Source organism: Fukomys damarensis, unplaced genomic scaffold, assembly GCF_012274545.1.
Source record: "Fukomys damarensis isolate Sample0158 unplaced genomic scaffold, DMR_v1.0_HiC HiC_scaffold_16, whole genome shotgun sequence".
NCBI lineage: Eukaryota > Metazoa > Chordata > Mammalia > Rodentia > Bathyergidae > Fukomys > Fukomys damarensis.
The window spans coordinates 88,123,285-88,133,659 of NW_022900928.1; the positions used below are offsets into that span (position 1 = coordinate 88,123,285).

General features: G+C 38.7%; 1 protein-coding gene across 1 annotated transcript in view; it reads left to right on the plus strand.

Annotated features, from left to right (window-relative positions):
• Window positions 1-10,375, plus strand: part of Prkag2 (protein kinase AMP-activated non-catalytic subunit gamma 2) — a 243,229-nt gene that overhangs the window by 190,948 nt on the left and 41,906 nt on the right. Inside the window, exon 9 of the mRNA XM_033763960.1 lies at window positions 1,490-1,596. Within this exon, the coding sequence (XP_033619851.1) occupies window positions 1,490-1,596 (107 nt within the window). The remainder of the gene's footprint in view (window positions 1-1,489; window positions 1,597-10,375) is intronic.

Sequence of the window (10,375 nt, forward strand, 5' to 3'; positions counted from 1 at the left end):
GAGTGAGCAAACAAAATAATCAGGTGGCACTGTGGGCCAAGGAAGGAGGGCGTCGCCCTGGCCACAACCACAGCCTTGGCACCAACAAGCTTGGGGCTCACCTTCCAGTCCCACAGCCTCCTGGCCACATCCTTCAGCAGAGGGCAAGTGAAGGAGTTTGCTGAGCAGGAAAGAGATGGGAAAAGTGTTCAGGCAGGAAATCCTAGGTGTGGGCAGTATAATGGATGAGACGGGCTTTGGGCAACAGACCCTTCCAGGCAGCTGGAAGCCTCTGCTGACTCTTGTAAATCTACATCTTGCACACCTGTCTGGATGCAAGAGGATGGTGCCAGCATAGGGCTCCGAAAAGGGAGGGTGTGTACTGAACCTGGAGATGGCCTTGGAGGTAGAAAGAAATGGGTAGACTTAAGGGACATTTAGTCTGTAAAGCCAGCAGAGCATTGTGAAGACCACATGGCCCCTGACGCTTGCAGTTGGTTGGAGTGAATGCCAGTAGCTTCTCTATAAACTCTAAATACATTGTCATTATTTTTGCTTAAATTGTCAGTTTCCTCACAAAGATCAGAATAATAAAAAGGCATGGTATGTGTTCATCTATACAGTAATGACTTTCACACTCTGTGTCCCCTGTGTGATATTTACCATATGGAAGCAGCTTCCTGAATTGTTTGTAAGTTTCCAGTTGTTCATTGCTTGTTTTGTTTTGGTTTGGTTTTTTGTACCAGGAAATTGAACTTGGGACCTTGAGCTTATGAGGCAGGCGGTAGCACCACTGAGCTAAATCCCTGGCCCTGTTCCTTGCTAATATATAGAAATGAAGTTTCTTCTTTTTGTTTTATTAGACCTGTATTTGAGACCTTGCTAAACTCCTTCTTTTTATATCCAAGAATTTTTCCTAGATTTGGGGGTATTTTCTCTAGGAAAATCATGTCACATGTAAAGACATTTCTTGATTTTCCTTTCCTGGTCTGATGCCTTTCACTTTTTCTTTGCCTTTTTGCACAGCTGGGACTTCCAATGCAGTATTGGATAGAATTTGTGCACATGACCAGGCATGGTGGTGCACACCTGTAATCCTAGCATTTAAGAAGCTGAAGCAGGAGGATCAAGCTGAGTTCAAGGCCAGCCTGGACTACTTACCAAGACCCTGTCTCAAAAAAAAAAAAAGTGTCCTTGATCTCCCCCTACCCTCCTGTACTAGGGATCAAACTCAGTATGGCACCACTGAGCTAAATCCTCAGCCCTCCCCTTGATCTTATAGAGAAAACATTTCCTGTTTCCCCACTAAGTTATAAGCAGTTTTTTTGTTTTGTTTTGGGTACCGGGAATCAAACTCAGGACCTTGTGCTTGCAAGACAGGTGGCAGAACCACTGAGCTACATCCCCAGCACATGTTAGCAGTTTCTTTTATATCCTCTTCATCGGTGGAGGGCGTTCCTTATTACTGATATGTTGCTTTTTGTTTTGTTTTGTTTTGTTTTGTTTTTAGCAGAAGACTCAGAAAGTGGTGTTTACATGCGATTCATGAGGTCACACAAGTGTTACGACATCGTTCCAACTAGTTCAAAGCTTGTTGTCTTTGACACTACATTACAAGTAAGTCCACTGATTTTCATGAACTTTTGGTGTCACTTAGACGACTTCTCTATTTGTTAACTTAAGTCCAGCAATACCAGCAGCTGTGCATTGAGTCCTTTCCGTCTCTCAGGCACTATGCTAAAGTTTTATCTGAATTCTCAATCTCCATGGCAACCTTACAAGGAATGTGCTATTACTGTCGTCTTTGTACAGATAAGGAAACTCAAATTCTAGCTCAAGAACATAAATTACAGTTTTAACCCACAAATTCTAGAGCCTAAGGACTTCATCTACAGAGCTGGTGCATGGAATTTGAACACAGCCTGTCTGCTAATTTGGGTATAACCTTGGTAGCGCCTGTTGGTCCTTTGTTGTTCAGTAGAGTATCTGATAAGTATTTGAATTAATATTGGTTAAAAAGAAGGGTTGACACTGTGGGCTTTGTGGCACATGCCTGTAATCTTAAAATTGGGGAGGCTGAGGTAGGAGGATCACTATGAGTTCGAAGCCAGCCTGGACCACAAGGTGAGTTCAAGTCCAGTGTGAAGTACATACCAAGTCACTATCTCAAAAATTTAAAAAAGAAAATACTAAGGTGGATAACCTCTTGAGAGAGAACTTTATTGATCTCATTTAGCAAAAAATTTGAACCTGATCAATTCGCTGTTAAAATTGTGATTCTTACAGTTACTTTATGTCAACATGACTTACAATCACATGTGAAAAGTCCTAAGTAATACACTCAGCGTAATGGTTAAATTACATTCAGTGTAATGAGATCAGGCTATATATACACATACACACCTCCCTCTCATTTATGTATGTATGTATGTATGTGTATGTTTCTATATGAGTCATCAGCGAGTGAGGTTCTCTTCAGTCACCTCCCCTAGTATACTATGAGCCATGAACTTGTGGGCCAGTGATTTTTGAAGGCTGTGCTCCTGGGAGGAACCAGAAAGGCACTGGAGAAACGATAGGGACGGCGAAGGCAGACTGGCCAGGGTCTGCTTCCAACAGAGCCCGGTGGGGACGGCTAGGACTCAATCAGAGCCTCTAGGGAACCCTGGGCTGTGTGGTGCCCTGGTAAATTTGTCCCAGCCTCCTCCCTTCCCCAGCCATAGTGGACCTGCTCAGGGCTGTGTGGAGAACGCTGCCCAGGCCCCTCTGGCCCCACTTGCCTTTCTCCAGCTATGTCCCTGTGCCTTGAGTCTTACAGGATGGCAAAAGGGATTTTGCTTTTGTTTAATTTCACTTTCCAACTACCTCTTGTGTATGTATGGAAGGAAGTACAGTTGATTTTTGCAGATTGGCTTTGTAAAACCCTTTGGACTAGATAACCTTCAGAGTCTATTCTAAGGCCTAAGTCTCCCTATGTTTTTGACACAAAGATAACATCATAGTAAGGAATGATAGTTATTTTTTTAAATGTGGTCTATACTGTTGTATACTACAATTTTCAGTAAATAAGTGTGTTCTGAATCCCCAAAATAAAGGAACTCTTGACTAACCCATCTCATGTTCACCCCTACACCCTACAAGGCTTCCTTTTGGAAGTAGCAGATCTCTTGAGCCTTGGCATTTCTACAAACAGGAAAATAAGTGATAGTTAATTTGACTTTCACCTAGCTTTCCGTTGCTGTGCAGCTCACTTTCTTTGAAATGTAGACTGTAGCCAGACTGAATAATAAGTGAAAACTGTGATGCTTTCTAGACATCAGAGATCACAAGTCCTGTATTATTTCCATAATCATGGAAGCCATGTGCACATGCTCTCCCAGAAGTCATTTATCCTGTGTGTCTCTAAGCTTTCATGGAGCTAAAATTTAGCACCATGGAAATGGCATTGGTTAAAGCAAAGTGAGGGAGGTCTTTGAAGAATTGAGTGCTGAGGTGTCATCAGCACACCCTTGAGAAGTAAGAACAGACAGGAAATGGCACAGGGGCATCAAAGTGCCAAAATAACCTGTCACTAAGAGATCAGTTAAGTAAATTGTGGAATAAGTGTATCAAAGAACACTGTGTAGCCATTAAAAATGAAAATATGTTTGTTGAAAATATTTTATTTTTTGCCGTGCTGGGAATTGATCCTAGAGCCTCACACAGGCTAGTCAACACAGGCCTGAACATTGAGTTACATCCCTGGCCCTTTTTTTAGAATTTTTTCATTTTGAGTTTGGATCTCCCTAAGTTGCCCAAGTTAGGCTCAAACTTTCAATTCTCCTGCCTCAGTTTCCAAAGTAACTGGGATTATAGTCATGCTGCCACACATAATAAGAATAGTTTTAAATTAACACATGCACACACACACACACACACACACACACACACACACAAGCTGCTGAACATTATGTACATTGACCAAGTCACTCTGAAGGTGTAAAGTATCAGAGGCATAATTCATCCAAAGAGTTATGGAACTCTTTGCATGTGTGCAAAACATTTATTGGTACATTTTAGATATGCATAATGATAACATTTGTCATAGGGAATGTGTACCTGTACATAATATATCTTCTTTTTTTCCACTGCCCCCCTCTTCCCGTTCTTATTTACAAAAGCTTTGTTCCCATTTTTTCCTTCTATTCTTTTTCCTTCTTTCCTTTCTCTCTCCCACCTCCCCTATTCCCCTTCCCCTTTGAACCTTTTCTTCTCATTTCCCAGTATTTATTATACATTTTGGTCCTTATTTCCACTTTCAGTTTCTTATATCGGAGAAACAATGTGATATTTAAACGTGTGTCCAGTTTATCTCACTGAGGAGTATGGTCTCAAGGTGCATCCATTTAGCTAGAAATGTCTCAGATTTATCTTTATAGCTGAGTAGTACTCCATTATATAAAAAAGACTACATCTTAATGCATTTATCAGTTGATGGGGCATTTGGACTTCTTCCAAGATTTAGCTATCACAGATTGTGCTATGTATCTCCGTAGTGTGATGCTTTTAATTATTTCAGGAAGATACCAAGAAGGAGAATAGCTGGGTTGAATGGAACCTCTAGTTTTAGTATTTTGAGGAATCTCCACAGATTTTCACAGTGGTTTCACCAGTCTGCACTCCCACCAACAGTGGAGAAGGGTTCCTTTTTCACCCACAGCCCCTCCAGCATGTTACTGATTGATTTCTTGATAGCAGCCATTCTTTCTAGAGTGAAATGGAATCTCAGCATTGTTTTAATTTGCATTTCTCGAATGACCAGTGATGTTGAACATATTTTTTATATATTTATTTGCCATTTCTGCTACTTCATCTGAGGAGTGTCTCTTCATTTTGAAGGTCCATTTTTAGATTGGGTCTTTAAACTTGGGGATCTGATTTTTTTTTTTTTTTTAGAGTTCTTTATATATTCTAGATAGTAGTCATTTGTCTAAGGAACAGCTGGCAAAAAATTTTTCTCATACTGTCGGTTGTTTCTTCACTGTTTTGGTGGTTTGTTTTGCTGTCCAATGCTTTTTAATAAGATGAGATCCCAGTTGTTGAATTTTTTTGTGATATTTTCTGTGCAGTCAGTGCCTTGTTCGTAGTTTTGGCCTATACCAATGTCTTCAAGAGTCCTTCCTATTCTGTCTTCCAGCAGATTTAGTGCTTCTGTTTTAATATTTAGATCTTTGATCCTTTGTTGTTGTTGTTGTTCCAGTACTGGGGATTGAACTCAGGACCTTGTACTTGACTAGGCAGGTACACACCACTGAGCTACACCCTTGGCCCGCTTTGATCCATTTTGTTTGATTTGGTTTGGTTTGGTTTTTTTTTGGTACCGGGGATCGAACTTGGGTCCTTGCACTTGCGAGGCAGGAGCAGAACCACTGAGCTAAATCCCCAGCCTGTTTGATCCATTTTGATTTGAGTTTAGTGCCTGGTGAAAGATATGGATCTAGTTTTAATCTTCAGCAAGTGGAAACCCAGTTTTTCCAGCACTGATTTTTTTTTTTTTATTCTGCCACCATTTATTCAAGAGGCTGTCTTCCAGCGAAGGTGTTTGGCTCCTTTGTCAAAGATAAGGTGGCTAAGTATGTATGACGTTTTTTCTGCAACATCTAATCTGTTCCATTGATCCTCAGGTCTGTCTTTTTGCCAGTACCATGCTGTTTTTATCACAGTAGCTTTTTTGTTTGTTTTGTTGAGACAGGGTCTCACTATGTAGTTGAGACTGACCTGGAACTCACTGTGTAGCCCAGGCTGGTGTCAAACTCACAGCGATCCTCCTGCCTCAGCCTCCCAAGTGCTGGGATTACAGGCATGCGCCACCATGCCCGGCATTATCACAGTAGCTTTGAAGTATGATTTCAAGTCAGGAATTGTGATGCCCTCTGCCTTGCATTTGTTGCCAAGAATTGCCTTTGTTATTCTGGGTCTCTTCTGGTTCCAAATGAATTTTAGGATTGTTTTTTCTGATTCTGGGAGATATGCTATTGAAATTTTGATTGGGGTTGCATTAAAGCTGTATAAACAATTTTGAAAGTATGGCCATTTTCACTACATTGGTTCTTCCTACCCAAGAACAAGGGATATCTTTCCATTTTCTGATACCCTCTTTGAGCTCCTTTTTCAGAGTATTAACAGTTTTCAATGTCAAGGTCTTTTACTTCCTTCATTAGATTGATTCCTAGGTATTTCTTTTTATGGATGCTATTGTGAAAGGTGTTGTTTCCCTGATTTCTCTCCCAGTAAATTTGTTATTTGTGTACAGGAAGGCTATTGATTTTTGAGTTTTGGCCTTGTATCCAGATACACTACTGAATTTGGTAATTAAATCTAGAAGTCTTTTGGTGAAGTTTTTGGGGTCTTGTATGTAAAGTATCATGTTACCCACAAATAACGATAATCTAACTTCTTCCTTTCTTATACTTTATTCCTTTTATTTCATACTCTTGTCTAATTAATTGCTCTGACTAATGTTTCCAGAACTATATGGAATAAGAATGATGACAGTAGTGCTGGGGATTTAGCTCAGCGGTTCGGTGGCCTGCCTTGCAAGCACAAGGACCCAAGTTCAATCCCCGGTACCAAAAACAAAAAACAAAACAAACAAACAAACAAAAGAATGATGACAGTGTACATCCTTGTCTTGTTCTTGATTTTATTTTATTTCTTTTGGTGGTGGGTGGTACCAGGGATTGAACTCAGGACTTTGCACTTACAAGACAGGTGAGGAGCCACTGAGCTAAATCCCCGGCCCTTATTCTTGATTTTAGAGTGAAAGCTTTCAGTTTTTCTCTTTTCAGTATGATGTGGGCTTTTTGTTATAGATGGCTTTTATCACATTGAGATACAGACCATCTGTTCCAATTTTCTGTAGGGATTTTTGTCATTAATGAGTGTTGGACTTTACCACATGCTTTTTTCTGCATCTGTTGAGGTGATCATACAATTTTCATTGTTGTATTACATTTATTGATTTTTGTATGTATTGAACCATCCCTGCATCCCTGGGATGAATCCAACTTGGTCATGGTGTATAATCTTCTTGATGACTTACTGCTTTCTGTTTGCTGATATCTTATTGAGGATTTTTGCATCTGTGTTCATTAGGGAGATTGGCCTGTAATACTCTTTTTTGATTGGTACCTTCTCTGTATTTGGTATCAGGGTAATATTGCTTCCAGGAATTAATTTGGGAGTATTGCTTCCCATTTAGTTTCCTTAAAAAGTTTGAGAAATAGCAGCATTAGGTATTTTCTAAATTTCTTGTAGAACTTAGGAGTGAATCTATTAGGGCCTGGGCTTTTTTTGTTAGTAGGTTTTTAATTACATCCTCAATTGACTGATATTGGTTTATTTAGAAGTTTTATATCTTTTTGATTCAGTTTTGGTAATTCATATGTATATGGGAATCTGTCCATTTCTTCTGTATTTTCTGTCTTATTTTAGAATGCACGTTCTTGAAGTAGATATTGATGATCTTCTGGATTTCTGTAGGATCTGTTTTGATTTCACCATTTTCATTCCTAATTGCACAGATTTGAGTCTTCCTCTCCCTCCCTTTTTTTTTAAAAATGTTGGCTAAGGGTTTATCAGTTTTATTTAATCTTTCAAAAACCAATTCTTCAATTCATTGCTTCTGTGTATTGATTTTTTTTTTTTTGTCTCCATTGCATTAATTTCAGCTCTGCTTTTTGTAACTTCCTACCTCATATGAACTTTGGGCTTGACTTTTCTTTTTCTTGAAGCTTGAGTTTCAACATTAGGTTGTTCATTTGAGTCCATTCTGTTTTCCTGATAAGGATATTCACCACTATAAATTTCCTTTTAGCACTGCTTTCATTGTGCCCTCTGGGCCGGAGATTTAGCTCAGTGGTTCCGCCGCCTGCCTCACAAGCACAAGGACCTGAGTTTGATCCCTGGTACAAAAAAAAAAAAAAAAAAAATCATCGACATCATTGTGTCCTCTAAGTTCCAGTATATTGTATTATCATTATCATTTAATTGTAGAAACTGTCTGATTTCTCCCACTGGTTGTTTAGGACAGTGTTATTTCATTTCCATGAGTTTATGAAGTTCTTGTGTTTTCTTTTGCCATTGATTTCCAATTTTATTGATAATATTCATGGGATAATTTCAGTTCCTTTGCATTTACTTAAGCATGTTCTATGAGCTAATATGTGGTCTGTTTTGGAGAACATCCTGTGTGCAGCTGAGAAGAATATTTATTCTGATGTTGTGGGGTAGAATGCCCTGCAGACATATACTAAGTCCATTTGATCAAATGTTTGGTTTGGTTCTAACATTTCATTGTTGATTTTTTTGTCTAATTGATCTATTTGTGGTAATGGGGTATTGAGGTCCCCCGTTACAACAGTGTAGTGCTTGTATGATTTTTCATGTCCATTAATATTTTTTCTATATAGTTGGGTGCACTGGTATTTGATGCATATGTATTTATGATTATTGTCTCTTTCTCATGGATTGTTCTGTTTACAAGGATGTAGTAACCTTCTTTGTCTCTTTTATTCAGTGTTGGCTTGAAATCCACTTTGTCTGCAAGTAGAGCAAATAGATTAGCTATCTCTGCTCTTTTCTGGGTTCCTGTCACATGGAGTATTGTTTTCCACCTCTTGACTTTCAGTCTGTGAATTTCTTTTTGAACTAAATGTATTTTTTGTATGCTGCATATTTTTGGATCTTCTTTCTTAATTTATTCTGCCAATGTTATGATTGGTGAGTTGAGACCATTAACATTGATGATTGTAATTGATATTATTGATTTATCCTTGTCATGTTATTTTCCTGTTGTTGGCTCCCTTTTCTTCTCCTGTGCTTAATTTCCTGCCTTGCTCAGTGGATTCATTCTTTTGGTGTCCATGGAGTTGTAATCCTTGTTATTTCTTTCTAGAATATCCTTCAGAACTTTTTGGCATGCTAGTTTAGTGTTCATGAATTTCCTCATGATGTTCTTTGTCATGGAAATACCACATTTCTCCATCATTTTTTTCAGTACTGAGAATTGAACTCAGGACCTTTGCATTTGCCAAGCAGGCATGGCACCACCTAGCTAAATCCCCAGCCCATTTCTCCCATCAGTTTTAAAAGATAGTTCTGTGGGGTATATCAGTCTGGGTTGGAGGTTTTTATTTTTGTAGAGCTTGAAATACTTCACTCCAAACTCTCCTTGACTTGAGGATTTGTGTTGAAAGTCTGTGTGATCCTGATGGGCTTTCCTTTATAGGTGATTTGTTTCCTTTCTCTAATAGCTTTTAATATTCTGTTCTTGCATTGGATTTCTGGAATCTTGACTATTATATACCTTTGGTGTAGTTGTTGTTGTTGTTGTTTTCATTACTAGGGATTGAACTCAGGACCTTGCACTTGCTAGGCAGGTGCAGCACCACTGGTGTAGTTTTTTTTGTTTGTTTTGTTTTTTAATATGGGTAATTGTAGTTCTGTAAGCTTCATTTATCTGTATGTCAAAAATTTTTCCCTGTTTGGGAAGTTTTGTACCATTATTTTTGTGAACAAGTTTTTTAATGTTATTTGTGCTCTCTCTGCTTTTTCATTGACTCTGGTCAATCTTATGTTATTCTTTTTTGCATCGTCTAGTACTTGCTGGATTAATTTCTCATGGTCCCTTGCTTTCCCCCGCCCCCAAGTACCAGGGATTGAACTCAGGATCCCTTGCTATTTTTAAGAAATATTTCTTTTCAGGCAGGGTATTTAGCTCAGTGGCTTTGCCACCTACCTTGCAAGTGCAAGGACCCAAGTTCCATCCCCAGTACCAATAAATACATACATATATACATACATACATACATAAATGGGCCAGCTTAGTGGTTCTAGCACATATCTTGAAAGTACAAAGACCTGAGTTTGATCCCTGGTACCAAAAAATTTTTTTTCTTTTCATGATCGCTAACCGCAATCATATCTTCTATGTCTCATATTCTGTTCTCACATTGGCTCATTCTGCTGTGTATGCTTTGAGTAGAGTTTTTAATCTAGACATCTGTTTGAATCTGTTTTATGGATTCTATTTCTTTCCTATGCTGGGCATTCATTGTTTCCATCATTTTCCTAATCCCCTATATTTTGTTTTGTTTTGTTTTTTATCTTCATCTGCTCTGTAGTCATTATGTATGTCTTTCTTTTTTTTTTTTAATTTTATTGAGTTTATTGGTACATTTTAGGGATACAGTACAGTTACATTCATTGTTGGGATCATGTACCTTTACATGGCAAGTCTTGATTCTCATTTTCTCCCCTTACCTCTGCCCTCCCTTCACCCCCTCCTCCCCTCCCCATCTACAAACACTTTATTTTCATCTTTTCATTCTCTCACATTTTTTTCTTTTCCCTTTTT